General features: G+C 42.4%; 1 protein-coding gene across 7 annotated transcripts in view; it reads right to left on the bottom strand.

The window, feature by feature from the left end:
* The window catches only part of HDAC9 (histone deacetylase 9), a 422,950-nt gene that overhangs the window by 266,531 nt on the left and 128,902 nt on the right, over nt 1-27,517 (bottom strand). For 6 of the 7 annotated variants that reach the window (XM_077936990.1, XM_077936988.1, XM_077936989.1 and 3 more), the window contains exon 3: nt 1,412-1,474. In XM_077936990.1, the coding sequence (XP_077793116.1) occupies nt 1,412-1,474 (63 nt within the window). Of the gene's footprint in view, nt 1-1,411; nt 1,475-1,854; nt 2,127-27,517 lie in introns of those variants that run through there. The other variant, XM_028750044.2, reaches the window with a different exon arrangement.

The following is a 27,517-nucleotide window of genomic DNA, read 5'->3' as shown; positions in this document are numbered from 1 at the left end:
ACAGTTCTTGTTCAAACTGCCCAGCTGAGCATACCCATGAGATCCCAATGCTATGCTTAGTTTTACTTATAAAACAGGAAGGGCAACAGATTATCACATATCCTATATCATAAAATCCCATAGAGATCAACAGGTGCCCTGGGAGTATGGACATTGTAATGGACAGGCTGTCAACCAAACATTTGTTTCCTCTCCATTAATTAGGGTTGCAGTCACTTCAAGGCTTGAATAAGATTATGCAACTGATCAGACATTTCAGATGAGCAAGCCTTGCACGATTTAAAATGAATGAAAGGAGTTATGGCATGAAAACGAAAAACTTCATTGTGATTTAAGAATCAGTACTGTACCACTGTAGCACCACACAGTGCCAAGCAAGAACTGTGTCTTGTATTCAGGAGCATTTATGTATTTCTCAATTTATTAAAATGTGTGTCCAAAAACAATAATGCTTTTCCTATGGCGTCATCAGCTTCTGTGATTTTTACATACCCTGCATTGCAAACAGGTGGTTACAGAAGCCAGGAGAGCTTCTAAACCTGGAGAGGCGGGTAGTTTCAACAATTTGGTAACTGCATCTTTAAAACACCTGTTCACTAGATACTTTCAGCGAGTCATCACATCTAACTTTCACTTCAATGTTCCCAAATGTGTTTCAAACCATAGAAAGGAACTACAAATCTGGTACAAACAGATGCACTTTAGAACTAAGCTTACAAGGCACCACTAGGGAATCAGAAAAGCATGCTAGCAGAAATCTTTCAGTGTCTGTGATTTCAGAGATAATATTACAGAAGACAGCTTTAAGCCTATTTGCACCAGATAGGATGAGTTACATCTTCCAATTCTTAGCTGTTGTCCACTGGTAAATTCCACTCCCCCCCCCCCAATGCTGAGAAAACCTGAGTAGTCCTAGCAACTGCAATAGAGGTCTGAGCCTGTACAGGAAATCAATTTTTAGGATTGCAAACAGCTACCACAACCCTAAGCCTCACTGGTTCAGATGGCTATCATACTGTGGTTAGGAGTGCAGGCTTACTTCCAAACAAAAATGCTTCATAATACAACCACCCCTCAAGCCCACTGTAAGCAAGACAGGAAAATGCAAAAGAAAAGAAAATTACTTTCTTTTGCTTAGAAACTAGCATTCCCAGAGGGGCAAGAAAACACAAGCCACGAAACAGCAACAGAGGAATATCTCGGAAGTAATACTGTGGCAGAGCTCTTAGCTGAACAAGGAGCTGGATACAAACGAAAGATGCAGACGTAGAACTCAAATTCTTGACAGGTTCTGTGTATGTGGGTATATAATACATGCATACATATATTCTATATGGAGACACACACTGTCACACACACATATGCAACTATCTATCAGATCGAGAAGCTGAGTCAGCAAGGAGCTTCTTACCTGAGCTGATCATGCTGTGCATTCTTTGCTGAGCCAAGAGCTGGTCACGTCCCGAAACTCCATCTGAGGAAAAACACGATTCACTCTCGTAAATTGTCTGCAGCATATTCCAATCAGACTGCACTTCTGCTACATGAAAGATTCATCATCAACCGTTCAGAGGCGTTGGAAACGACCCCTTCGGCTCCTGCCTCCTCCTCCCCAGGATGAGTGGGGTTTAAAAAACCCGAACCAAAAACAATACTAAATGGCACTGAATTACCAACATGTGCATATGTATACGTATAAATGAAATATTTCTATACACAGGGTTTTCGTAAGCATCAACTATGACAGCAATCCAGTTTAAAAACCATTTACTCTGCCGCAGAAGCTTAAGGCACAATGATACACAGGTATTTTTTTTTTAAAAAAAGAAAATAAAACTGTTGATTATTTTGCACCTCTCTAGTTGTGTTAGCTGTGCTCTGGAAGCCAAGAGCAGGTGGAGGAGGGATATATTTCTCCCTCAGGTTATTCTTGGGAGTCGAGTGAGAGAAATAAAACCACTTAAAAACAAAAACAAGCAAGCGCAGTTTCTAGGGACTTGACTCCCCAGGGGTTTAAGTTTCAATTACTCCCAACCCTGGCAAGTGATTCTGTCTCTGGGTCCTCTTCCTCCTCCTCCTCCTCTTTGATTGCCTGCCTGCCTGCCTCTCTCTCTCTCTGTGCAAAGTTGGCCGGAGCTTGTGAGAGCTCATTTGCATACGGATCAACAACAGCCTGGCCCACAGGCAACAGAAATAGAACAATGGCTGGCCTGAGCCAAAAATAGGTCAAGCATGGCCAGATGATTGGAGCCTGCATGAATGCATTTAAAAATACCTCGGCTCACCCAGCTGGCCAGTCCCTGTCTTTAAAAAAAGCAAAAAAGCTGCAGGTCTCCAGCGCGATCCCCTCCAACGCGATTACCTTGTCCTAATGCCAAACCTGCCTCTGTCTGTATTATGTGTTTAGGTTACTGTGCCTCCCTGCGTGTTTACGTGTGATGGAGAGAGACCTGCGTTTCGATGGTATTTTTGATGCCCTCGCTCCTTTTGAGCGGGCCATGTGTCATCTTTTGACAAGAGAGCAAAAGGGGAACAGGTCCGTGCTGGGTCTAAAATAATACCGTGGAAGCTTCTGCTCATAATGTGGCTTCTGCTTCTCCCACGCGTGGCAAGCCTATTTTTGCTGCCTGCCTCTCTGGCTGTGTTGCAGAGAGTTGGCTGGAGCCTCACTATCTCGCCGCTCAGTTGCAGGATGCACAGGCAACTGACAACAAAGAAAGAACCCAAAAAATAAAGACAATAAGCCAGCTGAAAGCCATCGCACCCACCCACCCTGCCGCGCCCCACTCCCCAGGGAAGGGAAAGCACATCCAACAAGGAATTGTACTTTGATTTCTGAATAGATTGTTCCCCTTAACGTCAGTTTTCAGCTGCAGCACAGCGTGTTAAGCGCTGCAAGCTACAATACCCTCCATCTGAGAGGAGGGAAGTGCTAAACAATTTATACTGCAGAGCGCTCTAAATATAAAAGGAAGTGTTGTCTTAAAATAGCTGCTTCCAGAGTCGCATAGCAATGTTTAAAGGTATACACACTGGCACGCCTCATCCTGCCTTTCAGAGCTACTCATGGTTTACACTGCAGGGAGAGGCACAGAAGCCAAGTGGGGATAGGAGACCATCTCTAAGCAAATGTGAAGCAGCAGATAACAAAAGCAAGTGTGTTGTTGTCACGTGCATCACTCCAAGTCTCATTGCCTTCATTCTGAATGATATGTGTGTGACAATATGCTTTTTTGCTTGGGCATCTACTTATACTTAGAAAGGAGCTGGTTCACTGCTTACATTTTTTGTGCACCTGCCTACACATTTGGATAAAGCTGGGTGCAGTCCAGCCTGCATTCAATGGTGCCAACTGAGCATCGAGAGGAAAGCCACGGTTCCCGTATCTCTTGCTCTCCACAGCCCTTTCCTCATGTCAAACAATTGTATTCCAGTTTGCTGCATACACACTCAAGAATGGTCACAAAGGTATCATTCAGTACTTTATTCATTTATCTGGAGTATTTCTTTCCTGCTTTATAGCTCCGAGAGCTTCTCAAAGTAGCTTATGCAAGGTCCTCAAAACAAAACCCTACTCAATTCTGGGAAAGGAATGACAACCAAAAAAAATAAAAATCACACAGGATGTCTATACGGAACCAGGATTATTCAGGCTCTTGTCTTTGTTCTTTGTGACAGCATACCAGACAGCATCTCTCACAAAAGACTCCTCTGAGGCCAAGGAGTGGGGTGAGCTGTTGGATCCTCCTCAGCCATGATGGAAGCAGACTTCCCTTTGATGCCAGTTGCCAGTTGCCAGGCAACAGTTCCCAAACTCAGTCCACAATGGATGGTTTCTCCATATGTTGTTGGGCTACAATTCCCTGACCACCAGGCCTCCTGGTTGGAGTGAATGAGAGCTAATTGCAATATCATCTGGAGAGTTTCCCATTCCTATCGTAGACTCAGGCTTCATCTGCACTACACATTTGAAGCAGTATCATACCACTTCGAACAGTCATCATTCCTTAGGGAGAGGGATTGATTAAGCCACTGTGGGAATTGCAGCTCTGTGAGGGGAATTGGGGTCTGCTAAGCAATTTTCAGCACCCCTAGCAAACTACAGCTCCCAGGATGCTTGGCGGGGGGTGGGGGTGGAGCTATGACTGTTTATAGTGGCATAATAATGCTTTACACGTAGAGGGCCAATGGGGCTTCACTTAGCAAAGGAGCCAGCCAATGAAAGACAAATAAATTCACCATGTAGCTTTCCCTATATTGGATGTAATGAGATAATGGCCTTGTATGCACAGAACGGAAGCAAACCATGGTTTAGTACAAATGGGCAGCATGTGCATGCTGCTCAAATCATGTCTGCTCTGCTTCTCCCCTTTCCCATGGTGGGAAAGAACAAACTGCTGTGTTGGCATAGCATTATGTGCAAATCATTTGTTTCTTCCAAACAAATTACAAGCAATAATAATAACAATAATAATATCAAAGAGAGAGTGAGAGGGAATCAAGAGTGAAGTAATTATGGGTGAAAACATGAGCAAAACCCAGCGCCACTGCTGAATGGACAGCAGAGGAAGAAGGCTAGGGCTGAAAGACCAGGGGAAATTGTAGGTGCATGAAGGCAGCTATCCTAAGCACAATATAGGGGACTGTAGCCCTGCTTACATGGCAGGTGCCTGATTTAACAAAATCCATAGTTATGCCTTTTGGTACATGGGTGGGTTTTTCACTAGTGCGTTCTTCAATCCTACAATGTGTTGCAAATAATGCAGAAAAGAATAGCTGGTTAAAATGCAAGAGACATGTACTCACTCTCCACAAATTCATCTTAAACCAACCCTTTTTAAATATTGCCTGAAATCACCATTATTTAACAAAAATTAGCAGGGCAGACTTGAACAAATAAAGCTCCCTTGTTTACTAGTTTCTTCTCATGTGTGGTTGCTCACAAATCAATATGAAGCAGAGCAAAGTGACCAAACTGTATGGATCACTCTTTCTAGTGACGTCAAGACAATCTAAAATGTCACTGTGTCCTCTCACTGGGTGTGAGTGGCACCTAATCTTTATATTCTAATGTGGAACACAGAAAAATTACAGAGCATGGCCATCCACAGCAGGGACAATTCAGCAGGAGCTTATCTATATCCCCCACGGACAGAAATGAAAATCTAGGAGTGTCTTTGTGCTGCACCCATTAATTTAAGTGGAACCTATTCAGAATATCTTCTCAATGGGCTGTGCATTTGGATTTGCAGGAAATGAAGGTAAGCTAGCAAAGGGAAAGCTAGCTTTATTTATTTTCCTTAACTGCTGTCTCCCACCATGACAAAAGGTTCAGGTAACTAACAATCAACTCAAAACAGAGGCAGCACTGTTTCAAAACTCATTGTTACAGTAGTTCCAAAACCCAGGTTATGCTACTCTGTTATCCTCTAACTGCCAAATATCACTAATGTGGTGCCCATGAGTGCAAGAACACACTTGAGGTCTTTCCCTGGTGCTCACTGGGTCTTTAAGTCCCTAGGCCATAAGTGCATACCCTCCAATATTTCTCCGATGAAAATAGGGACGTCTCGTTCCATAATGTACATTTTACTATTTATACCCAACACATCTTACTGGGTTGCCCCAGCCACTCTGGGCAGCTTCCAATATATATAAAGACATAATAAAGCATTTAAAAAACCTTCCCTATACAGGATTGCCTTCAGATGATTTGGGGGTTGGATAACTCCATGCCCTCCAACATTTCTCCAATGAAAACAGGGACATCCTAAGGAAAAGTGGGACATTCCGGGATCAAATCAGAAACCAGCTTCTCCAGATCAGGGACGTCCCTGGAAAATAGGGACACTTTTGGAGGATCTGTAAGTGGTGAGGGTGCTTACCCTTTTCTCCCTTGAAAAGTATGTAAACCTGAGGAAGGAAGCTGGAAAAGTGACACTCTTTCCCACTTATTTCAGCTCTATGTCCTTTTCAAGCCTTGGATTAATTCTACTGGATCTCAGAACTCCTGGAAAAGAAAATGTTTATGTGTGGGTTCTCTGTGTGTCTCTCTCTGTGGCAAGGGCTGATCTGTGGGCTGAGGGAGAGGGGAGAGAAGTAAATGGAAGGTGTGGTGCCCATAGCACTTGCTCACAAATTTAGGGTGCGTCCATGGGCCTAAAAACATTGTTGTACCCCATGTTAGATGCTACTGTCCTTTGGCAGCCAACTTTAAACTATTAGCAGGCTAACAAACCCTTCCCAAGAACCAGAAAAATGGGGCAGGTCTGGCATCTTGGGGTGTGAGCCTTCAGATGGCAGCTCAAGTTGGTACCAATCTCTCAGCTTTACTCAGCTCTCATCCTTTTCAAGGCACAGTCAGGTAGCAGAGGCCTGCTCCAAATGAGGCATACATGCCTGCAGGTGGGAACTGAATGGTAAATTGAACCACAAATTCTAGAGCATAGAACTGGATGACTATCCTCTAAAAAAATTATTGGCCTCATGATTTGTTTTCCAGATTTGTTGCATACTTGATAAGCTAGCAAACTGTGTATCTGATACTGAAAAGTTTTCAGTAACATTTGATACATGCTTATTCATGAACATAACATTTGGTCTCAACACTGATTTCTGCAAGATTATTTTTCACCAGACTTTGACTTTCAAGTAACTTTCAAACCTCTGCTCTTCCATGAAGCTTACTGGGTAGCTTTAGGCAATTCATCTCACCTTTCAGCTTCTCATGGAGTTATTTTAAGGATAAACTAAGCCTAAATTGTAGCCTGCTCTGTATAAGAAATATAAGACATGTAAGCAACTGAAATTACAAATCATTCAATAACCTTGGCATGGCAGACTAGAGTAATCAAACCTGAATTAGAGGATTGGGGAGAGAGGTGTGGGGGAAAGACAGTCTTAAACAGCTCTGAGACTAGCTGTGTCTCCTAAGGATATTTGAGCGTGTGAGATTTTCTGCATCATTTGACCTGCTAGGATAATTACTAACCTGCTGTTAATACCTCCCCTTTCCACACTGAAATACTTCAAGGTATTTTTATCTTTGGGGAATTTGTGGCTAGTTTGCATGATTCATTTGCTCTGCAAGGGAAAATAACATGGTGCAAAAATAATAGAACAGTACAGAGTTGGAGTGGCGAGCAAAGCTACCTTGCACTTTTTTTCCTAACAGGTGAAGTGCAGGAATGCACATAACGAGTTTGACAGCAGTGTGGGGACAGAAAAGGTCCCAGAGAACATACCCATCTCTGAACCCTCTTTGCAAGAGAAGCTACCTTATTCGTATCAACACACAAACCAAGGAAGAGCTGTCCCCCTTAGCCGATGGTGTGGTGGGATTGTGCCGCTCACCTGACCTCCTTTCAGCAGCATCACTGCTACATGCTGGTACAGAAAAGGAGGAGGGAAAGGCAGTGGTGAGGTCAGCACACTGCAAACATGACAGTGGAGCCAATCTGGCACTCCTCTTGGCACATTCGCACCACTCCCCCTCTCTGTCCCATGATGCAGCAGTAATGTAGGCAGAGGGAGGTCTGGTGAGTGCTGCAGCTCCACCACATACTGGATATCCTTTGAAATCTGCACTTCTCTGAATTTTGTGATGCAGTTCTTCAACCAACCAACATGTACAGAAATGCATCTAGTAGACGAAAATGTGCACAAAAAGTGTGTATTTGTGAAAATAACATACAGAAGACCATTGTTTGCAAAAATACGTATATTAGGCAATATGTGTTAATTCAGAGAAATGTAGCCATATTTGCACGAGGGTTGTTTTTTTAAAACAACAACAACACAGAAATTGCTATGGAAATGTGGAAAACTGAATTTAGGATTGAGAAAAATGAGAAACTGAAAGAAACTGCCTGAGACCTCCGGATATAGGGCGGTATATAAATTCAATAAATAAAAAATAAACCAAAATGGGCAAATATGCCCCTCCCTAGTAGAAGCAGCAATCATAGAATTGTAGAGTTGGAAGGGACCCTGAGGGTCATCTAGTCCAACCCTCTGCAATGCAGGAATCTCAACTATGACAGACGGCTACCCAAACTCTGCTTAAAAACTTCCAATGAAGGAGAGTCCGCCACCTCTCATGGTAGCCTGTTCCACCATCAGAGAGCTCTTACTGTTAGAAAGTTCTTCCTGACGTTTAGCTGGAATCTCCTTTTTTGTAACTTGCATCCATTGGTTTGGGTTGTGCGCTCCAGAGCAGGAGAAAACAAGCTTGCTCCATCTTCCACGTGATATTTGAAGATGGCCGTCATACAATACGATGCAGCTATACTCCCTCTGGTTATGGAATCCTGCTTTTCCTAGCAGGCTGATTTCCTAGCAGTGACAATTAGGTTGAGGTGGCTTTGAACACAAAGAAACTGCTTCACCTTCTTCTCAATCTTAGTCTCATTGAACAACTTACATGCTAGCTCAAGGATGTGGAGGAGCTGTGGCCTTCCAGATTTCATTGGGACTTCAACTCTCATGAGCCTCTGTGTGGCCAATGGTCAAGGATGATGGGGAATTGGAGTCCAGCAACATGGAAAGCGCTTCAGTCTCCTCATCCCTGAACTAACTAACTAACTGGAGCATGGTTAGTTAGTTACTCAAGTTAGTATGGCAACTCAGACACGGTTGTTCTTGCCTCCACAATTGGATGCAGTAAGCTTCTGAATATTGCAGAAGGAGAATATTACTGCCCTGCTTGCTACCGTAGTTTCCCACAAGGCCTCTGGTTGGTCACTGTGAGAACGGGATGTTGGGCTAGATGTACCCCACTGGCCTGATCCAGCAGGACCCTTCTTATGCTCCACCGAAGTGCAAACAAATAGCAAATGTAGCTACTTCCTTGGGCCTCCCACCCCATTGTGAAAAATAACAGATCAGGGTGCCATATGAGATAAGGTTACCATATTTTTTTCAAAGAATCCAGGGACACTTTTTTAAAAAAAAAAAAGTGGTGTTGTTTTTAAAAAAATAAGAAGTAATATCTTCTCTTTTGTGGTCTCCTCTGTTGCGTGGCCTTCCTCTGGGCTCTCTTGGAGTGCTAGCCACCGTGGAGTAGGCTGCGGTCGGGCCTGGGCTCGACCACGTGTCCTTGCCCTCCTGGTGCTCTCCTACCTCTCCTCCTCAGTGGCACAGCAAGGTCAGGCCTCTCCTCTTTTTTCTCCTTCCTCTTTCTCTCTCTTCCTTCTCCTCCTCTCCTCCTTCTCCCTGCATTGGCTCCGATGCACTGCTGGGCAGTTAGCTGGATGGCTGGTGCTCTCGCTCCTGGCTCGATTTGGGTCATGGGGGGGCAGCGGTTCCCCCAGTTGACGCAGCAGGCGTCCCCAGTGCTCCTTTGGCAGTGGCTGCGGCAGCAGCAGTCTCAGCAGCCTGGAGCCAGCCTGGTAGCGCAGTTGGCTCTGGCTGGCTTTAGGAGCTGCTCGCTGCTGTGGCATCCGCCATTTTGCCTTGCCAGAAGTCCCCGTATGATGTGTCTTGTGCCGTTGAACCAATCATGCAACATTCATTCCCTACTAATAAATCTACAACACTTAAAATATAAATCTGAGGACATTAAATGAAATCCAGGGACATTCCGGGGACGGATTTTGTCTGGGGACAGATTTGTAAATCCGGGGACTGTCCCCCGGAAACAGGGATGTCTGGCAACTATAATCTGAGAGGCCTCTTGGCTCCTCCATTGCTTGGCCACATTGGATGCTGCTTTTCTAGCTCAGATGAGACACAGTTAATTTCTCTGGGCTTTTTAGAGTTGTGGTCAAGTTTCTGGGAACTGTTTTCTCCTTGCTTATTCATGATTTTGTGCTTGATTCTCTCATTGATTGGAGTAATGCTCTTTATGGACTAACAAAAGAGCTTGCCATTTCCCACACGCTCCAGCAACAAGAAAACATAACAACTCTGAACTGAATCAGTCTTTGCCCAGAATTTCACAGCCTGGGTCCTACAGCTCACCCTGCATTTATAGCTAACGCAACAACAATAAACGTGTGAGGCCCATGAAGCCAGCTGGATATAGAGTGGTTAATGCTTATAGGCGCACTGTGGCCAAGCCAGTTCACTGAAGAAGGAAAAAAAACACTCAAGAAATTGGTAGGTTATATAAAAAGATGAGCATTGTGGCATCATGGAAGAGGTATGCAAGCGACACCTAACATATTATTGCTTTCAGCTCCAGCTACTCCCGTGCTGGGCTCTACAGGCATGCTGCTCAGGATGTGGAGAAGAACGCTGGCAAGAAGCATTACTTCGCATCTCAGGAATCTCTCCAAATGTTTTCCTTTCCACATGTGATAAATAGTGCTGCAATTTCCTCCTCGGCTGATTTAAAGAAAATGCCAAGGTTCCAAGGTTATAGAAAGCCCACTGCAGACTCAAACTTGAACTCTACAACTTTAGCTACCTGGGAAGGGAGTCAAGGTTTTTTTGCCACAACTGATCATACACTGTAAAATATGATGGCTAGAGGGACACATCAGTAAGTCCAAATGTCGGCACTTGCAGTTTTGAAAATTGGATAATGATCTATTTACAAAAATGGGCTGTAGCATGACAACCTCACAACAGAAGGGAGGACTTTTGTGGGGTGGGGGCTCCAAAAAACTCCCTAAAATAAAACGGCATTTGCTGCACCACCGAAAGTGAGCACTGATGTAGCCAGGAAGGGAAGCCTGAGAGTCACTTCCAGATCTTGGGACACCACACCTGAAAAGGCTGTGTCTCGGCTATCTACCTACCCCATTTCTGATGGTGAAAGGGCCCAAAGCAGGACTGCAGAAGGAAGGTTTGGGGGCAGGCTCATACGGATGAAGGTGTTTCTTTAAATTGTCTGAACCTGGTCCTAAAGTCTTTATCACTTCTCTCGTGAACGAACAGGGTGGTGGCTGATATAGGTCCCTTTCTTTCCAGTGACATGACTGATGAGGGGCATAACTGCGCCATTTTGTGTTCCTGTCTCTCTTTCTGCTCTTTCATGTGTGGCAGCCATTTTGTGCTATTGAACAAACACACCCTGAAGCTATTTTGTTAGGCCTTGCCCCTTTCTGTGCCCACAAGACTTTCTCAACATTACAAATCTGCCCATTGGCCCCCAAAGGTGGGCAACCTCTGAGTCAGTGATTGTCCTACCTGGCATAAGCTATAAAATGCAGAACACATTTTAAGGGGGGGTCTCCTACGCTCCTGGAATGCTTTGTTCCATCTTACCTAAATCCACACTTTGACACAACTTCACTGCCCTCCTTCACCTGTGATAAAAGCTGGGCACTATGGATAGTCCTCTAGAACTGGGAATCCTGGGCACAAAGCTGCTGCTGTGCTTGCACAGGGGGTGGTATAGTAGGGAATTACCGTAATAAGCCACTGCTGCTCACTGCCCCACTCCCAAACCCAGCATTTTTATTTCTTTATTTCCCATCATTCTCTGTAGCGGGACTTGTATTCTGAAAATGCAGATTGCTTCTATGTAACTCATAGGAATATATATATATAGCCCAACTATAAGCTAGTTTCAAAACTGCAATAAAACTCATTCCACAGGGCAAGTTAGACTGGCTGAAAATATATTTATATGTGAGGATAGAAATAAATATTAATTCTTTTGTGAAAGGGGTTATAAATAAATATCCCTGAATAGTAAAGCTACAAGATCCAAGTGTTTTATTGTGCCACCTGGAGACAAGAGCTGACAAGGTAATTGTTAGTTTCCTTCTAAATCTACCACAATAAAGAGGTCTATTATGCAGAGCTGGTGCACAGCTTATTGCTGCTTCAAGTGCTAATGAAGCCTCTGAAGGCAAATTTTATTGTAATAGTGTCACGGCAGGAATTCATTGCTCATGGAACTTTTCAGCAAAACCAATGTATTAGCAGTGTAGAATAGCTTCTTTTATTACTAGCAAGCACTCACGAATGAACATCGTGGGTTCACAACGTTTTGCTTTGCTAATATTTGTCTATGCACATAATTTAAAAGGCAGGCATAGTAAACATCAAGGGGCACGATCCGACAGAACGCACTCACGTCTAACAGTGAAAGTCTAACCGTGTCTACTCAGGAGTAAGTCCTATTGAATTCAGTGGGGCTTACTCCCAAGTGAGTGGGATTGAGACGACATGCAGCCTGTCATTTCCTTGCTCCTGAGAAGATATGGCACTGTTCATGATTATTTTAGCGAATGAACCCTCCTGTCCCAGATCTATGCAAACTACACCTCCAAGGGCTTTGTTATTGTGGTGCTCAGCAGTAAACTAAACCTGATTTAAACAGCATCTATTGGTTATTTCTATCCTTCCCTTTCAGTCCCTGTGCCCCCCATAACCTCTGTTGAGGGTCAGGGTCAGTGGCGTAGCGTGGGTTGTCAGCACCCGGGGCAAGGCAAGTAATTTGTGCCCCCTAACCCGTGGATTTGCGCCCCCTAACCCTAACCCCCAGATGTTGCGCCCGGTGCAGCCGGCCCCCCTGCACCCCCCATGCTACACCACTGGTCAGGGTGTCTTCCTGAACAGCCTGTGGGGGGCTGATGGAGGAAAGGGAAACCCTCCAATGTCTAGCAGAGACACCTTGCATGGTTTGTCTCCACCTGCTTTGGTGCAAAGTCCCACTCATGCAGTTCATGAGCCCCAACCCTGTAGAGAGGGTTAAGGGGGTGCACAGGAGAGAGGAAATACTGGTTGTTTTAACTTCCTTCTACTCATGCAATCTCATTGTGGTTTCCTTTTCATTGTTCACTTTAATGGATAAGGTACAGAAAGCCATGGATTCATACTTATAGCTCTGAAGACAACTTTGTTGAGATTTCTGTTCCACTTAAGGAGCAGATGTGTGTAACTGTTGCATGTCACATGTCTGTTTACATTCCAGCACAGCTTGCTGGGAACTTCCGCTGTGTGTATAGCTTTTGCTTTTTCCCGTTCTCTCTGAGAAGACAAGAGAGAGAGACAACATATTTCTTTGTCCTGATTTATGATTAATAAATGTGTAGTTGTAGTATGCTTCCACAAGCCTCACGCCTATTCTGTGTGTGCAGTTCGCTCTGCTGATATAGTGTGCCCTGGCTCTGAAGCCCGGGTCGCTGATTTATGCCGGAGCAGAGGCCGATGGTCTTCGCAGTGGGATGGCTAGAAGGAAACAGCCCAGCTGGGGCTTGCCAGCTGGCCTCCCGGCCTTCTGCATGTCGACACTTTTGGGGTAATTTTTTGATCCTTAAGTTTGTAAGTACCCTGAATGTGGACATTATTGCAACTACGTGTACAACATATATTGAACAGTTTTGCCATCGTATAGTAAAATTTGCATTTGCAAACACAAGGTATGACTTTAAAACACAGCTGAGATTAAAAAAAAAAAATCAAGTAGGATCCAGCTTGTTGGCCACACATTGACATAATTAACTGATAGTAGTGTCTATGTTTAAAGAGCAATATACCTCTGGTAACTGAATTCGAGGGGCACAATGGATCCATGGCACTATCTTCTCCTGGCTGTAAACATTTCTGGGACATTATTTTTGGCCACTTGGAGGCAGAATACTCTGTTCATTCAAAAATTACAAATCTTGTGCTGATACATTGCTCAGTCCTCCTCCCTCAACTATTCTAACAATTTTATTTGGAAAAGACTCGCCTCCTGCTGACAGAAGAGCACTGCTAATCTTAGGACTTTGATAGATGGGCATCATATGCATGCAATATATAAAATCTTATATTTTAGGGTTTTTGTTTCGTTTTTGTTTTTACAACCCTTTATTTTCCTTTTTGTGTTACTTTCCTTATTTATTAAAAACTTACTTTATTTGCAAGCACTAGAGCTTAGCATGAGACAGCTGTTGAGTGGAAATAATCATCCCTGTTTCAGGAGACATGTATGATGCCATGCTTCTCATAAAGCTGTCCCGTTGTAAATATACATATCTGAAGTGTTTCACTCTAGCTAAACCCTTTGTTGAAGAACACCTTGTAAGGCTCTTCTAAATGGCACAACCTTAAAAGCTCTGGGGGGCCATAATTCTGCAAACTGGAAGCCAGTGCAGACAGCAATTCCCTGAGCTGAACGCAGATCTAGGAAGTCTGCTACCAACAACAACAATGAAATTCTTTCTTTTATTATACTGTCTAGATTTTAAAAGGTGGGCAAAGCTAGGTAATATGAACTGGAATGACTGATGAAGATATAGAGCATTTGAAAATGCATTGCATAGGAATGGGCTGATTTCTCTAGCCAGGTATTCTGCCTTTTATAGTGTCTAGAACCAACATTTTTAGGAAATGTGTTATCAGAGCAGTCATACTTTCCCAGCCACAGCAGTTTAAATTGCAACTTCAAAGCTTTTGTGCTGCAGAAAACCTCTAGGGCCAAATAATAATAATAACAACAACAATAAATACTCCTTTCTTGGCCATGTGATTGTGGGGACGTGTTGGCTAGGATAGAAAGAGTGAGGTACATGCAAAAATAGTTATTTTTTAATTGGCATGGAGTTTATTAATATTACTGTTTTGAAGTGCAGGAAAATGCTACATCCTCTAATTCCTGGCAAAGGAGGCAATGCTTGCTGTTAGGGAAGACTCACCAGTGTAAATTTATTTTAAAAATAAATGAAAGAGGAAATGAATGAAAGAGGAAATGAAGGCAGCCCTGTTCAGGGAAGTTTTTAATATTTAATGCTGTATTATTATTATTATTATTATTATTATTATTATTATTATTATTATTTGCCATCATTTATTTTAACTTAAAGCTAAATGTAAAAATAAAAGCCAATGTGAAAAATTGGTGGGGAGGGTCATTGGTGTTAGTTTTTCACATTCATCTTTGTCCAATGTGCCTGAGGGAGGGGTGCAAAGTTTCTAAATCCCACACCATTTGGATGCAAAACACTAAAGTTGCAGGCAACAGAAGACAGGATAGGGCTCCTTTGAAATCAATGGCAAAACAAAGGTAAAAAACGAATGCAATTACAAAAAAACAACAAAAACAAAAGATGAAATGAAATTTGCTTGATAGCGGGGTTTTAACAATTGGGGGTAGAAATCACAGAGTTTGAAGAGCAAAAGGGTCAGCAGTTTTTGTGCTTCGTATGCTCCCAGAATCACTGCCTAAATGCCTTCAAGTAATTCTGGCATCAAGCCTGAGACCATTAGCACTGATGCTAAAACTGCTAAAGGAGACCTGTTCACAGGCTGGCACCCTTCTGTGACACATACAATTATTTGTGATTAAGCCAAATTTCAAATTAAAGGAAATGCTACACTTAATAAACAAGGAATTAAAAAATCAATGCACAACACAACTGAGTAGGAATAAACATTTACGTCAAACTTGCTTGATCCCCAAGGAAAAATTATGTCCTTATTATATCACTGTGAAAATGAGCTCTGAAGTTATGTTCCCCTCCGAGGAATGATTATTATATTCAAAATTTATCCAGGATCTGCAGTTGCCTAGTAGCTAAAATACCTTCACCTGGTACAAACTGACTTTAAAAGGTCCCTGTTGACAACTTTAGGGACAAAAACAAAAACAAACAAACAAAAAACATCTCTCTCAAGCTGTATAAAAATGAGTCACATGCAATTTCAAGTTCAAAAACATGGTATTTCTTGCAGATTTTTCCTATAAGCCATGTCCCTTTATAGGCATTTTCTTTTCTCTTTCAGTAATAATTGTAGTCAGAGCTATAAGTATGAATCCATGGCTTTTAGCATTATATATAAGCACTGCTTTTTTTGACATAGGGGAATTTTAACACAATCTAGCTTGAGTCTGCAATATAAATGATGCTGGGGAATAGTGATTTGCTCTATGACTGATCACAGAAAAGTGGGGCACACATGTTAAGATAAATAAATGTTGTAGCTTATCATACATCAGAGTAGCCCAAAATGGTGTGGTGCATATCCAGAGCACACACAAAGCAGTAGCTTCCATATCTCCCCTTTGAAGACATGTGGAAGTTCCACATGCAACACATACATGTCTTAGGATGGAGGTAGGGGAGAAAGAAGGGGGAAATTCTTCCTTTGGACACTGCACAGGCAGTGAGAAAAGCAGATGTTTCACATAGTTTCCCCTCTTCATCATAACTATCCTGGGCTGGATCGAGACACATAAAAAAAGTGTTTCAGAAAAACGCGTTGTAAACCTCAAAGTGGGAAATCACATTGGTAAAAGACAGAACTCCACAGCGCCATGTTGTGTCACAGTGTTATAATGCGTATAAAACACTTTTTCTTTACTAATGTAGCTGAGTCGCTAGGAGGCCTTTCCTGCGGTGGCTCCCCACCTTGTGTTTTGAATATTTTGTTGGTAGCTGCCTAGAGTGGAAACGCAGCCAGGTGGGCGGGATATAAATAAATAAATTTATTATTATTATTATTATTATTATTATTATTATTATTATTATTATTATTAAATGCGCTCTCCAGCCAGTGTGGTGTAGTGGTTAAGAGCGGTGGACTCATAATCTGGGGGAACCGGGTTCGCGTCTCCGCTCCTCCACATGCAGCTGCTGGGTGACCTTGGGCCAGTCACACTTCTTTGAAGTCTCTCAGCCCCACTCACCTCACAGAGTGTTTGTTGTGGGGGAGGAAGGGAAAGGAGAATGTTAGCCGCTTTGAGACTCCTTAAAGGGAGTGAAAGGCGGGATATCAAATCCAAACTCTTCTTCTTCTTCTTCTCTCCAAGGAGGTTGCCTGGTGCCTTCATTACATATTTTTAGGTGTCAAGCGAAAACATTCCTCTTCTCCCAGGCCCTTGGCTAATTAAACAATCTATAGCCTTTAAAAATATGGGGAGGGGGGAGAGTTACTGTTTCGTTTGTTATTATGTTATGTATTTTGGTGTTTTTATACCAGAAACCACCCTGTGATGATCAGATAAAGGGCAGTACATAAAATTAATAAATAATAATAACCACAACCAACATACTTTGGATTCTATTGTCCACCCTGAACCTAAGGAAGATAAAGCACAGAGTAAAATTGTTTAGAGATATATGGGGGGGGGGATTTAAAATGACTTAATGCAAAGGCATCCTTCTAATGTAACCTGGACATTATTTGGTGAGCTGAATAGCCACCCTTAGGCACATGCCATTCCCGGCTCCTTCATACACTTTCTGGGTAGGTAGCAGCCACAGATCAGTAGCACAGCCCATGGTTTGCTTGCAGGAGAACCCAGCTTTAATTCCTGGCATCTACAGGTAAGGCTTGGAAAGGTCTGCTGCCTGAAACCATGGAGAGCTGCTGGAGAGCATAGACAACTCTGAGCTAGACTAGAGGGGCCACTGCTCTGACCCCAGCTTCCCATGTTCTATTAGCACATCATTGGAAAGAAACAAGATACTCTCTCATTTCGGCCAAAGAGAGCTGTAGGATTTTGAGCTTTAGTTAATTGCTTAGAAAGCAAACGAACATCTGCATTTACAGGTCAAAGGATAACTTTTCATGTGTATATGCAATTGTTTACTGTTACTAAATGTAGAGACGGTTCCATTGCGTATGAAAGTACTCAGAAAAGTACCCGAGGGGATTTGAAAGTAAATATTTACGAAGTTCATCACAGAGAGAAACACTGTTGTGTATACCAAGGGCTGCATTTTCCAAGGATGGATTTCAAGTGCTTAGGAAGGATTGTTAATGACAGGCTCGCCTGCGTGAGTCAAGTTATGGAGTTATTTTAATAGGTTTCTTTACATGAAAAACAAATGAAAAATGAGGATAAATGAAAAAATTCTGGTTTCTGTTGAGTGCATTTGTATGGCTGCTCAGAAAATATTTAGATGATTCTGCTCATAGTATCATCGCTGCAAGGGCATCTGTACAGAAGCCTCTCTGCAGTTAGGGCTTTATATTGAAATGTGGGGGTTCAAATGTGGAGAGGGTCTTTCACTAAAAGCATAACTTCTTCCTTCTAACAATTTTCAGAAGAGTAGCCATTTTAGCCTTTTGCAGCAAAAACAACAAAGTATTGTATCACCTTAAACACATTTATTATACCACAGGCTTCTGTGGATTTGAGTCCACTTAATCACATGCACCTTCAAGGTGCCACAAAACACTTTGGATGTTGTTACTCAGTAGTAAGGAAAAGACACTACTGAATGTTCTTGAGAAGAATATTAAGGCAATAATGGACCCCTGCTCTCCTGAGTTCTTCAAGCTTGAAGAACCACCTTGTCTCATACATACCAACACACTTCGCTCCATGTCGCACCACCATCTCAGGTCTGATGGATGGCTTCATGATATATAGGGCCTCCTTGGTCACTGTGTCTCAGCAGTGAAATGTCATACATCCACAGAAACCACTCACACCCAGGAAAGTCAATTTAGTACAATATTTTCCTGTGTTCCAGCTCATGATCAAAACCCAGCTTTTTAGGAAGGCTTTGGAAAATGTGATCAAATAGTTAAGGGCAACGTTGTTTGGCTTTTCAGTCGCTGTATTGATCTCTGATTGCTTTTAGCCACCTCGAAAAGCCAGATACAGTGGTACCCTGGTTTATGAACTTAATCCGTTCCAGAAGTCCATTCTTAAATCAAAGCATTCTTAAACCAAGGTGTACTTTCCCATAGCAGCAGGGGACTCAATTTACAAATGGAACACACTCAACAGGAAGCAACATGTTCTGCTTCCAAGGCAAAGTTCACAAACCAAAACACCTACTTCCAGGTTTGCAGCGTTCTTAATCCAAGTTGTTCATAAACTAAGATGTTCTTAAACCAAGTTACCACTATATTTGACAGAACAGTGCAATATAAATCCTTTGAAAAATAATAAAATAACTGCATAAAAGTATATCTATGAAAGAGTAAAGAAAGGGCATGAAGAGAAATTCAACTGCTTTTCAGTTTACTAACGAAAACTCTCAAACCATTATGAGCAAGACTCCCAATGTTTCTTGCTGTGTTGTCATGAACTCTTCTGAGACCTGACTGAGGAGATGGGAAGAGGATGACTAGATCCTAAAAGACAGAGTGGGTTTACCTTTCCAGCTCCTTTTTCTCCTTCTGATGCAGAATAGAAAACTTCTCTATTGTCATGTTCCTCATCTAGTGACAGGAAAAAGTGAGCAGATTCTGCCATCATGTTTGTGTATGTTCCCCTCAGTGGTAGTAACCCTGAAGCTTCTGGCCTACACTATAAAGATCCTATATATTACAGCCAAATGCTGGAGTGCATCAATGCCATAGAACTAAAAAGAACTAGAAAAATGTTTGATGAATGTTTGGCATTCAGAATGTCAGCAAACAAATAGAAGATAACAAATGGAAATCAGAACTATTTTCCTGCTAATGCATCTGCCAGAACAGAATGGAACAGAACATAGGGAGGATACCCAACCTGTCTCTCAACCAGTATCCTGACGGCATCCTGTGATAGACAGATGGGCAGAACAATCCACTGTCAAAGTTGGCCTGTGAAGATGGGCCCAGGTTCAGCATTTGACCCACAAAGTCAAAAGGGCTTCCCATCTCTGTTATAGTGGATGGCACAAAAACAACTGTGACAACACAGTTAAAGCACAGCATAGCAGCTCTGAATGGGATTGGCACAGCTTGTTATGATCCCTGGCCTGCTGTTGTTTGCTTTCTTTCAATCAGAGGCAGGAGACAATGTCAGTCATTCGGGATGCTTCTGTTAAGCAGGTTTTTGTTATTTACAGATAAATAGACACACACAAACACACATGCTGGACACTTTTAGTTAAATTTTAAATGCAAAGTTTCTTTAAATTTTCCTATTAAAATACATATTTGATTATGTAAAAGGAAGATGAAAATGCCATTTTGTATGATTTATTAAGTTCCCTTTTGAGTTCATCTAGTTAAAATTCCTTTTAGCAAAAGGCCCTGCTGGCACTATAATGTCCACCACTTATTATCATAATGTGAAATTGCTCTGTAGTAACAGATTGCCATACATAGCGCAACATAGCATTTAGTGCATCCTGGAGTAATTAAGAGTAGACTTGAGAAAACAGGCAACAGGTAAAAATAGGCAACAACGAAAACACAGTCACAACATTATGGTGGCGCATTATGTCATTTAGAAAATAATGGTAGCGATTGTTTTATTGCCTCCCCCCCCCTTTTTTTCATAGCACCTTCACTACTAGAAAAAGAACTAGGATGAGAATAAACAGAGGTAGAAAGTAAATGGAACAACAACAGCATATTCCCATAAACCCAAGCATTGGCAACAATTCAGTGAAATGTTCCTGCAAAATGCAGACATCAGCACGTAAAACAACACTGCAAGTTTTTCTTTCTCAATAATAATTCAGTAAATCTGAGCGCGGATCAAAGAGGAAATTGGTGTTCTTTTTTTAATAGCCCTGAAACAGTATGCTCCTTTCTAATGATTAAAAACTACAGTTAAAAGCAAGAAATACAGATCTTAGTTGGCTACGGAGTGATAAAGAAACACAGTCCACCAACAAGACTGTGTTCCAGATTCCAAACTCCACATCCGGAGACCTCAACTCTACTCATGTTCTTTGGACTTCTCTTTAATGTTCTTTAGCAGAGATTTCCCAGCATGGCTTGGTTCAATGGGTGCCAAGTAACCTTTTTGACCCACACCAAGTATTAAAAATAGATTGGTAGACAGGCTGCATACACATTATACCTTTAAAGTACATTTAAAGCACAGTCTTTCCCTCAAAGAATTCTGGACACTGTACTCTACCCCTTAGAGAGTTACAATTCCAAGCAACTCTTAACAAACCACAGTGCCCAGAATTTGTGTGTGTGTGTGTGTGTGTGTGTGTGTGTGTGTGTGTGTGCGCGCGCACACACACACACACTTTAAAGATATAATGTGTACACAACCTTAGTGAACAAACTGCACTGGAAACTGTTCCTGGGTAAAACTAGGAACAAAACACAGAAGCACCTACAGATCCTATGCACACCTACCTGGGGAATGTGGAAGAAATCTAGAGTGTTCACACTAATTCCTTTTATTGTGCAAGCAAGTACACAACCTCCACTGGACACAGCTTGAATTGCTGTCTCAGGGTGTATTGGCAGCACTGGGCCATTCACTTTCTAACCTTCCCCAATTTTGGAATCTTTTCCCCCCCAGAGGAAAGTGTGACTAGAGGGAAGAGTAGAACAGTCCAGGTCGGGGTGGTCCAATGAGGAGCCCTTGAGGCCTTTTTTGGCGGCCCTTGGCAACATTTGATGATCCCCCAGCCCTTGTGCTGCCTTCCCAAAGCCAGGTAAGTGAGCCACCAGGCTTTGGAAAGGAGGCAATAAAGCTTTCCCAGCTTTGGGGAGGACGGGGGAGGACTCTAGGACTCTGCCAGAGCCTTGCAATGCCAACCTTCAATTTGTTTAGTACCAATTCAAGCAAGGCTTTTTGCCCTACACTTGGACTATAAATCGAGCCCAGGGTTACTTTTTCACCATTTAAGCTGAAAATCTTTTGGTTCAAGAGAGACCCTCCAAAAGCTAAGCCTTCCATTTTTGCCCATTTTTACTAGGTAAGTGCATAGACATTGGCTAGACAGGATTTCTTAAGGTAACCACAGAAGCAATTGTGTTAATTTCAGAGTTTTTGCTATATTGATTTGTTGTCTGGTTAATTTAATGGCCTCAGCTTGTGTTACCTTCGCTGTCTTTTATCCTGAAGAAGCATGGACAGGAAGGTTGACATCCTCTCCCATGTGGACTATGGAGAACATCCCATCACTGTCTAAAAATTGAGTTCTTAAAGTCTAGTGCTGATTAACTTTCCTAACTAGTGTAACTAACTTCCATTTTTCTCTGCCCTTTGGAGAGATTCATTTCTATTTACACATGAGGGCATGGGCATTTTTTTTATTTAAAAAAACCCCTGCAATTTATTTATTTAATTCCTAATGAGTGCCTCACAATTAGCAAGTTTGGTGCCAGCTACATGAACATATTTCCTGTTGTACTATAGTTTCCAATTTCCTAGACGCTGCTTCATTTGAGGCAGGTCCTGACCTGAGGCAATACCCAGTTCTGCTATAAGGTTGGGGAAATCCCACAACAGATTTAGTGGGGTGTACAGTGGGATGGAGCAATGAAGAGGAAGGGCAAACTCTGTTGTGTGTCCAAAAATGCTTGCACTAGCAGGATGGTTTGGTTGGATATCAGCCCATGGCTCCCTTGTAATATTTACTCTAGGAAAACCAAACAGCCCCGATAAACTTGAATGTAATAATGGATAAATCTCATCCTATCCCTGGCTCAATTCAGATTTGGTGTCAGTAATGTATGTAAGGCCTTCTGAACTCAACTCTCTATTTAGAAATAAACTTGTTTCCATTATAATCATCAGTGCTTTTCTTCCAGAAAAACGGTGCTGATACTCACCATGAAGTTGTTACAATAAGTACAGTTTTAACCAGTGCTTTTCTTTTAGGGAAAAAATGTGCTGGTACTCCATACCCCTTAGTACCCTCAGAAAAAAAGTACTGATAATCATAACCATCCTCCTCATCTACAACAGTGTGTGCGTGTGTGTTTTGGGTGGTCAATGCCTTCTCCCCCAGGACAATCTAGAGCCTTGACAAGCTCACAGATTGTACCTATCTAATGTCCTATTTAGTGATGTATGGAAGTGAGAGCTGGACCATCAAGAAGGCTGATCGCCGAAGAATTGATGCTTTTGAATTATGGTGCTGGAGAAGACTCTTGAGAGTCCCATGGACTGCAAGAAGATCAAACGCATCCATTCTTAAGGAAATCAGCCCTGAGTGCTCACTGGAAGGACAGATCGTGAAGCTGAGGCTCCAGTACTTTGGCCACCTCATGAGAAGAGAAGACTCCCTGGAGAAGACACTGATGCTGGGAAAGATGGAGGGCACAAGGAGAAGGGGGCGACAGAGGACAAGATGGTTGGATAGTGTTTTCGAGGTTACCAGCATGAGTCTGACCAAACTGCGGGAAGTAGTGGAGGACAGAGGTGCCTGGCGTGCTCTGGTCCATGGGGTCACGAAGAGTCGGACACGACTAAACGACTAAACAACAACAATGTCCTATTGACAGACTATACATGGGGCTCATCCACACTTCCATTTTCCTCCCCACTTTCCCCAGGGAAGCCTGCTCTTTACGGCTGAATCAGAGCAAATGTCAATTGGGTTTTCTATGGATCGACATTTGCTCCGATTTAGAGGTAAAGAGCAGGTTTTCCCAGAGAAAGCAGTGGAGAAAATAGAAAACTGCTCAGAGCCATGCCTAGAAAACACAGGAGAAGTGGAAAACTTCTCAGAGCCGTGTTTCCTAGGCATGGGAGAAGCAAAGTGTGGGCAAGCCCACGTTGCCACACGGTGCTCTTCCCAGAGGCACAGTAGTGCCAGTCTGTTGAAGAAACCTTATTTCTACACTTTTCACACATTTTGAAAAGTCCTCTTTGTGCCACCAAATCTAGCCAAATGTTAGAAGAATCACCCTTTGGGGGAGTGACAGTAGTTTTAATGAAAGCGAATTCAATCCAAGAATATGAATGAAAACAAATAAAAACACTCCAGACTGAAAAAGAAAAGTTAATTGTTCCTTGTTCAAAAAGGAACTGAGCAAGTGTCTTCCCGTTTCCTGAGGTGATTGGTGCCGAAACATTATCTGAGAAGAAGGGGAAGGAAAGCCTCTGGAAGGTTCTGTTGGCAATCCGGAAAACGTGGACTACATCAGAGTGGGGGACCATTTTTAGCCAGGGGGTCACACCCCCTCAAGCCTTCCAAGGCGTTGGGCAGGGTCCTGAAGGCCATATTTGTCCCCTCCCCATCCTCCTAGGCCTGAGATTTCTCACTCCTGTACCATATACAATCCCATGTATGCAATTGCACAGGGAACACATAAAAGATTGTGCTGCTGTGGGGGGTTGGGGGGTAGGCATATTTATGTATGACCTGATTTTCAATGGAGAATTTCCACCACTCCAAAATATGTTCTGATATATTATTTATAAGGCTATTCGTTTATGCAGAAACACTGACCTTTCTGTTCTTTTCAGTGAGGGAAAATGCAAAGGCAGAAAAGAATAATTTATCCAGCTATCTATAAATAGCCCCCTAGCTCTACAGAGTCTTCTGTGAACAACAATGCAGAATTAAATGGCAGGTTTAGAATAACTTACTGTAATTAGATTGGCTGTGCTACTTAAAGAAAGTTGTGTCCTGACACTAATAACTAAATTTACCTTCCGTGATTAGTGAAAGCTGATTATGCTTGATTAAGCAGGTAATCTGTTGGCTGAGACGTGATTGTTATTTTATTGGGGAGGGGTCACTGTGGTTTTTGTTGCAACTGTAAATTTCTCCCTTAAGATCTTGACTGATACTGGTCTGCTACCCAGCAACTAATCTATCTTGGCATGATGAAGCACTGTCCCATTGATTAAGTCTTTTGTTATAAGGAGAATACAATCAGAATCAGTCTGCCAGTTTTCAGAGAATATGCAAACTATTTGCCAATTTTCAAACACCAGTGGCACTATTGTGCCATTCAACATATCCTATGAAAAGCCCAGGAAAGAAAGCACTCCTGTATTTCAGCACATATGCCTATGCAGGAAACAATAGTACAGTATTATGCAATAAAAGCCCAAGAGAGGTTTGCGACTGGGCAGTGTGGCTCATGGGCTGTTCAAATAGGCAAGTGTGGGTGAAAACGAACAGAAACAGAAGGAAGAGTCCTTTGGAAGAACAATGAAGATTTCCCACCTCTACTCATTGTTTCTTCCAACAACAGGCTGAGAGAACTTATAAAGTGAAGGAATCCTCAAGATTGGAGGTTGTGAGAACAAGGAAGATTTGGCCTCCAACTCATCACCCCTGAAATCAATGGCTTGAGCAAAAGTGCGTCAAGCAAAAAGATATGCAGCACCGACCAAGCTAAGCCCACAAACTGGGCTCCTCGTTTTATATCAGGCTTAGCCAAACAACAGGCTTCATTCTTGCAGCTAATGCAAGAGGATAGAGCAACTCCTTATCATCCCTGGCCATTGGACATGCTGGTTGGGTCCATATGAGAAATCATTTCAACATTAGACTTAAATTATCCAGGTCAAACACACAAAAGGTCTTTACAAAAGCAGGCTTCAGTGGCGATTTCTGGGAGGCTGTTCTTGAGTATTTGCAACATTCACCTCAATAATCATATAAAAGCTCAGTAGGAATTTTGCCATTGAGATTTGCAGAGAAAAAAGACTTCTCTCTAACCCACAATAAATACTACTGTAGTGAACAAATGGGGATACAGTTACCAGTAAACTTGTGTTACTGTTATATACCCTACCAGGGTACATGATTATCTATCAGAAATGATATATTAGCATGTTGGTGTCCCTATGATTCTATGAAGATATGGAGAACAACTGCAGTACATAGCTCTCTTAAACATGCCAGAATACTAGAAGTTCTATATGGCTTTCTCAACCTAAATGCTATACCATACAAACCGAAGGGACAACATTTATGAATTTTCCAAAGTATACAGAATAAAATTTTGAACAGCATGGAAAGGGCTTACAGTGGAACCTTGGGTTAAGTACTTAATTCATTCTGGAGGTCTGTTCTTAACCTGAAACTGTTCTTAACCTGAAGCACCACTTTAGCTAATGGGGCCTCCTGCTGCCGCTGCGCCGCTGCTGCACGATTTCTGTTCTCCTCCTGAAGCAAAGTTCTTAACCCGAGGTACTATTTCTGGTTTAGTGGAGTCTGTAACCTGAAGCGTATGTAACCTGAAGCGTATGTAACCTGAGGTACCACTGTATTAGCTCACACATTCAAGTACTTTTTCAGATCGAGTATTCAGGAAGTAAATGTCATCAGGACTTTCTCTTTTATTTTCTCCAGTGCACACTTTGAAGGAGAACTTGGTTCAGGCTGACCCAGCACAGGTCTATAAATGACAAAGGTAATACCAAACACTGCCAAAAAGGGAGCAAGAAGATAGAAAATGGAAGAGTGCTCTGACATCACACCTATTCTCCTCTCCAGGAAAATATATTCCAAGAGTATGGTTGTTTATTCTCTTTGGGATCTCCTCAAATAAATGACACGCTCTAAAGCATTTAAGGAGAGTCTTCCAATATTATTATTATTTTACTCCAGTGAAGAATTTTCTTGTACCTCAAGAATCTCAATATGCCATAACTTCCTGCCATCTGGTGGAGCACTGAAATATGCAAGCAATGTACATGCATAAATTCTAATCAGACTCAGTACATTTTCAAATATCCAAAGGGCTGTCACATGGAGAAAGGATGAAGGTTGTTTTGTCCTTCTCTGGAGGCTAGGACCTGATTGAATAGATTCAAGTTACAAGAAAGAAGATTCTGGCTAAACATCGGGGAGAACTTTCTGACAGCAAGAACTGTTTGACTCCCACGAGAGGTGGTGGATTCTCCTTCCTTGGAGATTTTTATGCAGAGGGTGGATGGCCATCTCTCATGTATGATCAAGCTGAGATTCCTGCATTGCAGGGGGTTGGACTAGATGACCCTTGGGGGATTTCCAACTCTACCGTTCTATGATCCTACCATAGTGTCTATGACTGTATGTCATTATGGGAGCTGGTTTATTTTAATGTTTGGCAAATAAAAAGCACTTAGTTGCATTAGCGTGCAAAGTTGCATTGTCTTTTGGTCCTCAGAGGTCAGGAAATTATTCCTCTTGCTTTGACTGGGTACATATTTACTAACTCAAATGCCTGGCAATACTAATATAGCAAATGGCTACTCATCAAGGCCCAGTTTGCGCCACCATAGAGACACAGAGTCCTCCTCTGATGGAATTCTGGTGGCCTCTTTGTGTCATCAGCATTCCAAATAGCCTGTGAAGCTTACTGGCTTGTCACCTCTTGCCTAGCAGTCTTCACCACCAACACCACAACACACAAACACACACAAACCCAATTATTGGCAGTTACAGCAGTCTTGCTAAAGAAGCTGCACAGAAGCCTTGAGTTCAACTGTAAGCAAAATAAATACTGACTGGCTTCTTTATCAAGATCACTGCTAATGCCAGGGATGGATTGAGGTAGGACTGACTTCTCATTTGTACTTCCTGGAGTGAAGTTTCATGACCATAAGCTTCCCTTCCCTTTCGCAGTGTTAAGAACGTTGGATAAAAAGCCCCATCCCACATTTATGTCCCCATCTGCAGAGTGAGAAAGCAGGCATTTCAATTAGTTTTGGGGTGTATAGGAAATATGAGGGTAGACAGCATGAAACTTACCAGCTTGTCAATGCTGTCAGCTATGATGTTTAATTCCCCTAAGCCAGACAACGAAGCTATGTTATGACACAGCAACATTCCCGGTGGGGAAATGGAGATAATGGGCAGCCCCATCTAGTTCCACCATGAAGCGGGGGAAATTCGGAAACAGTTCCATTTGCAGCAATCCTGACACATGGATGCACAGAAGCTGCTGTAATCCAATTTTTCAACTACCATATATAAATATGAGCATTTTCTATTATCAGTAGGACACTAGTGAGGTTCAATATATAGTGGAAAATAGATGTTTC

Source organism: Podarcis muralis, chromosome 12 (assembly GCF_964188315.1).
Source record: "Podarcis muralis chromosome 12, rPodMur119.hap1.1, whole genome shotgun sequence".
NCBI lineage: Eukaryota > Metazoa > Chordata > Lepidosauria > Squamata > Lacertidae > Podarcis > Podarcis muralis.
The sequence above is the reverse complement of the archived record's forward strand: the minus strand, read 5'-3'. Positions and strand labels throughout refer to the sequence as shown.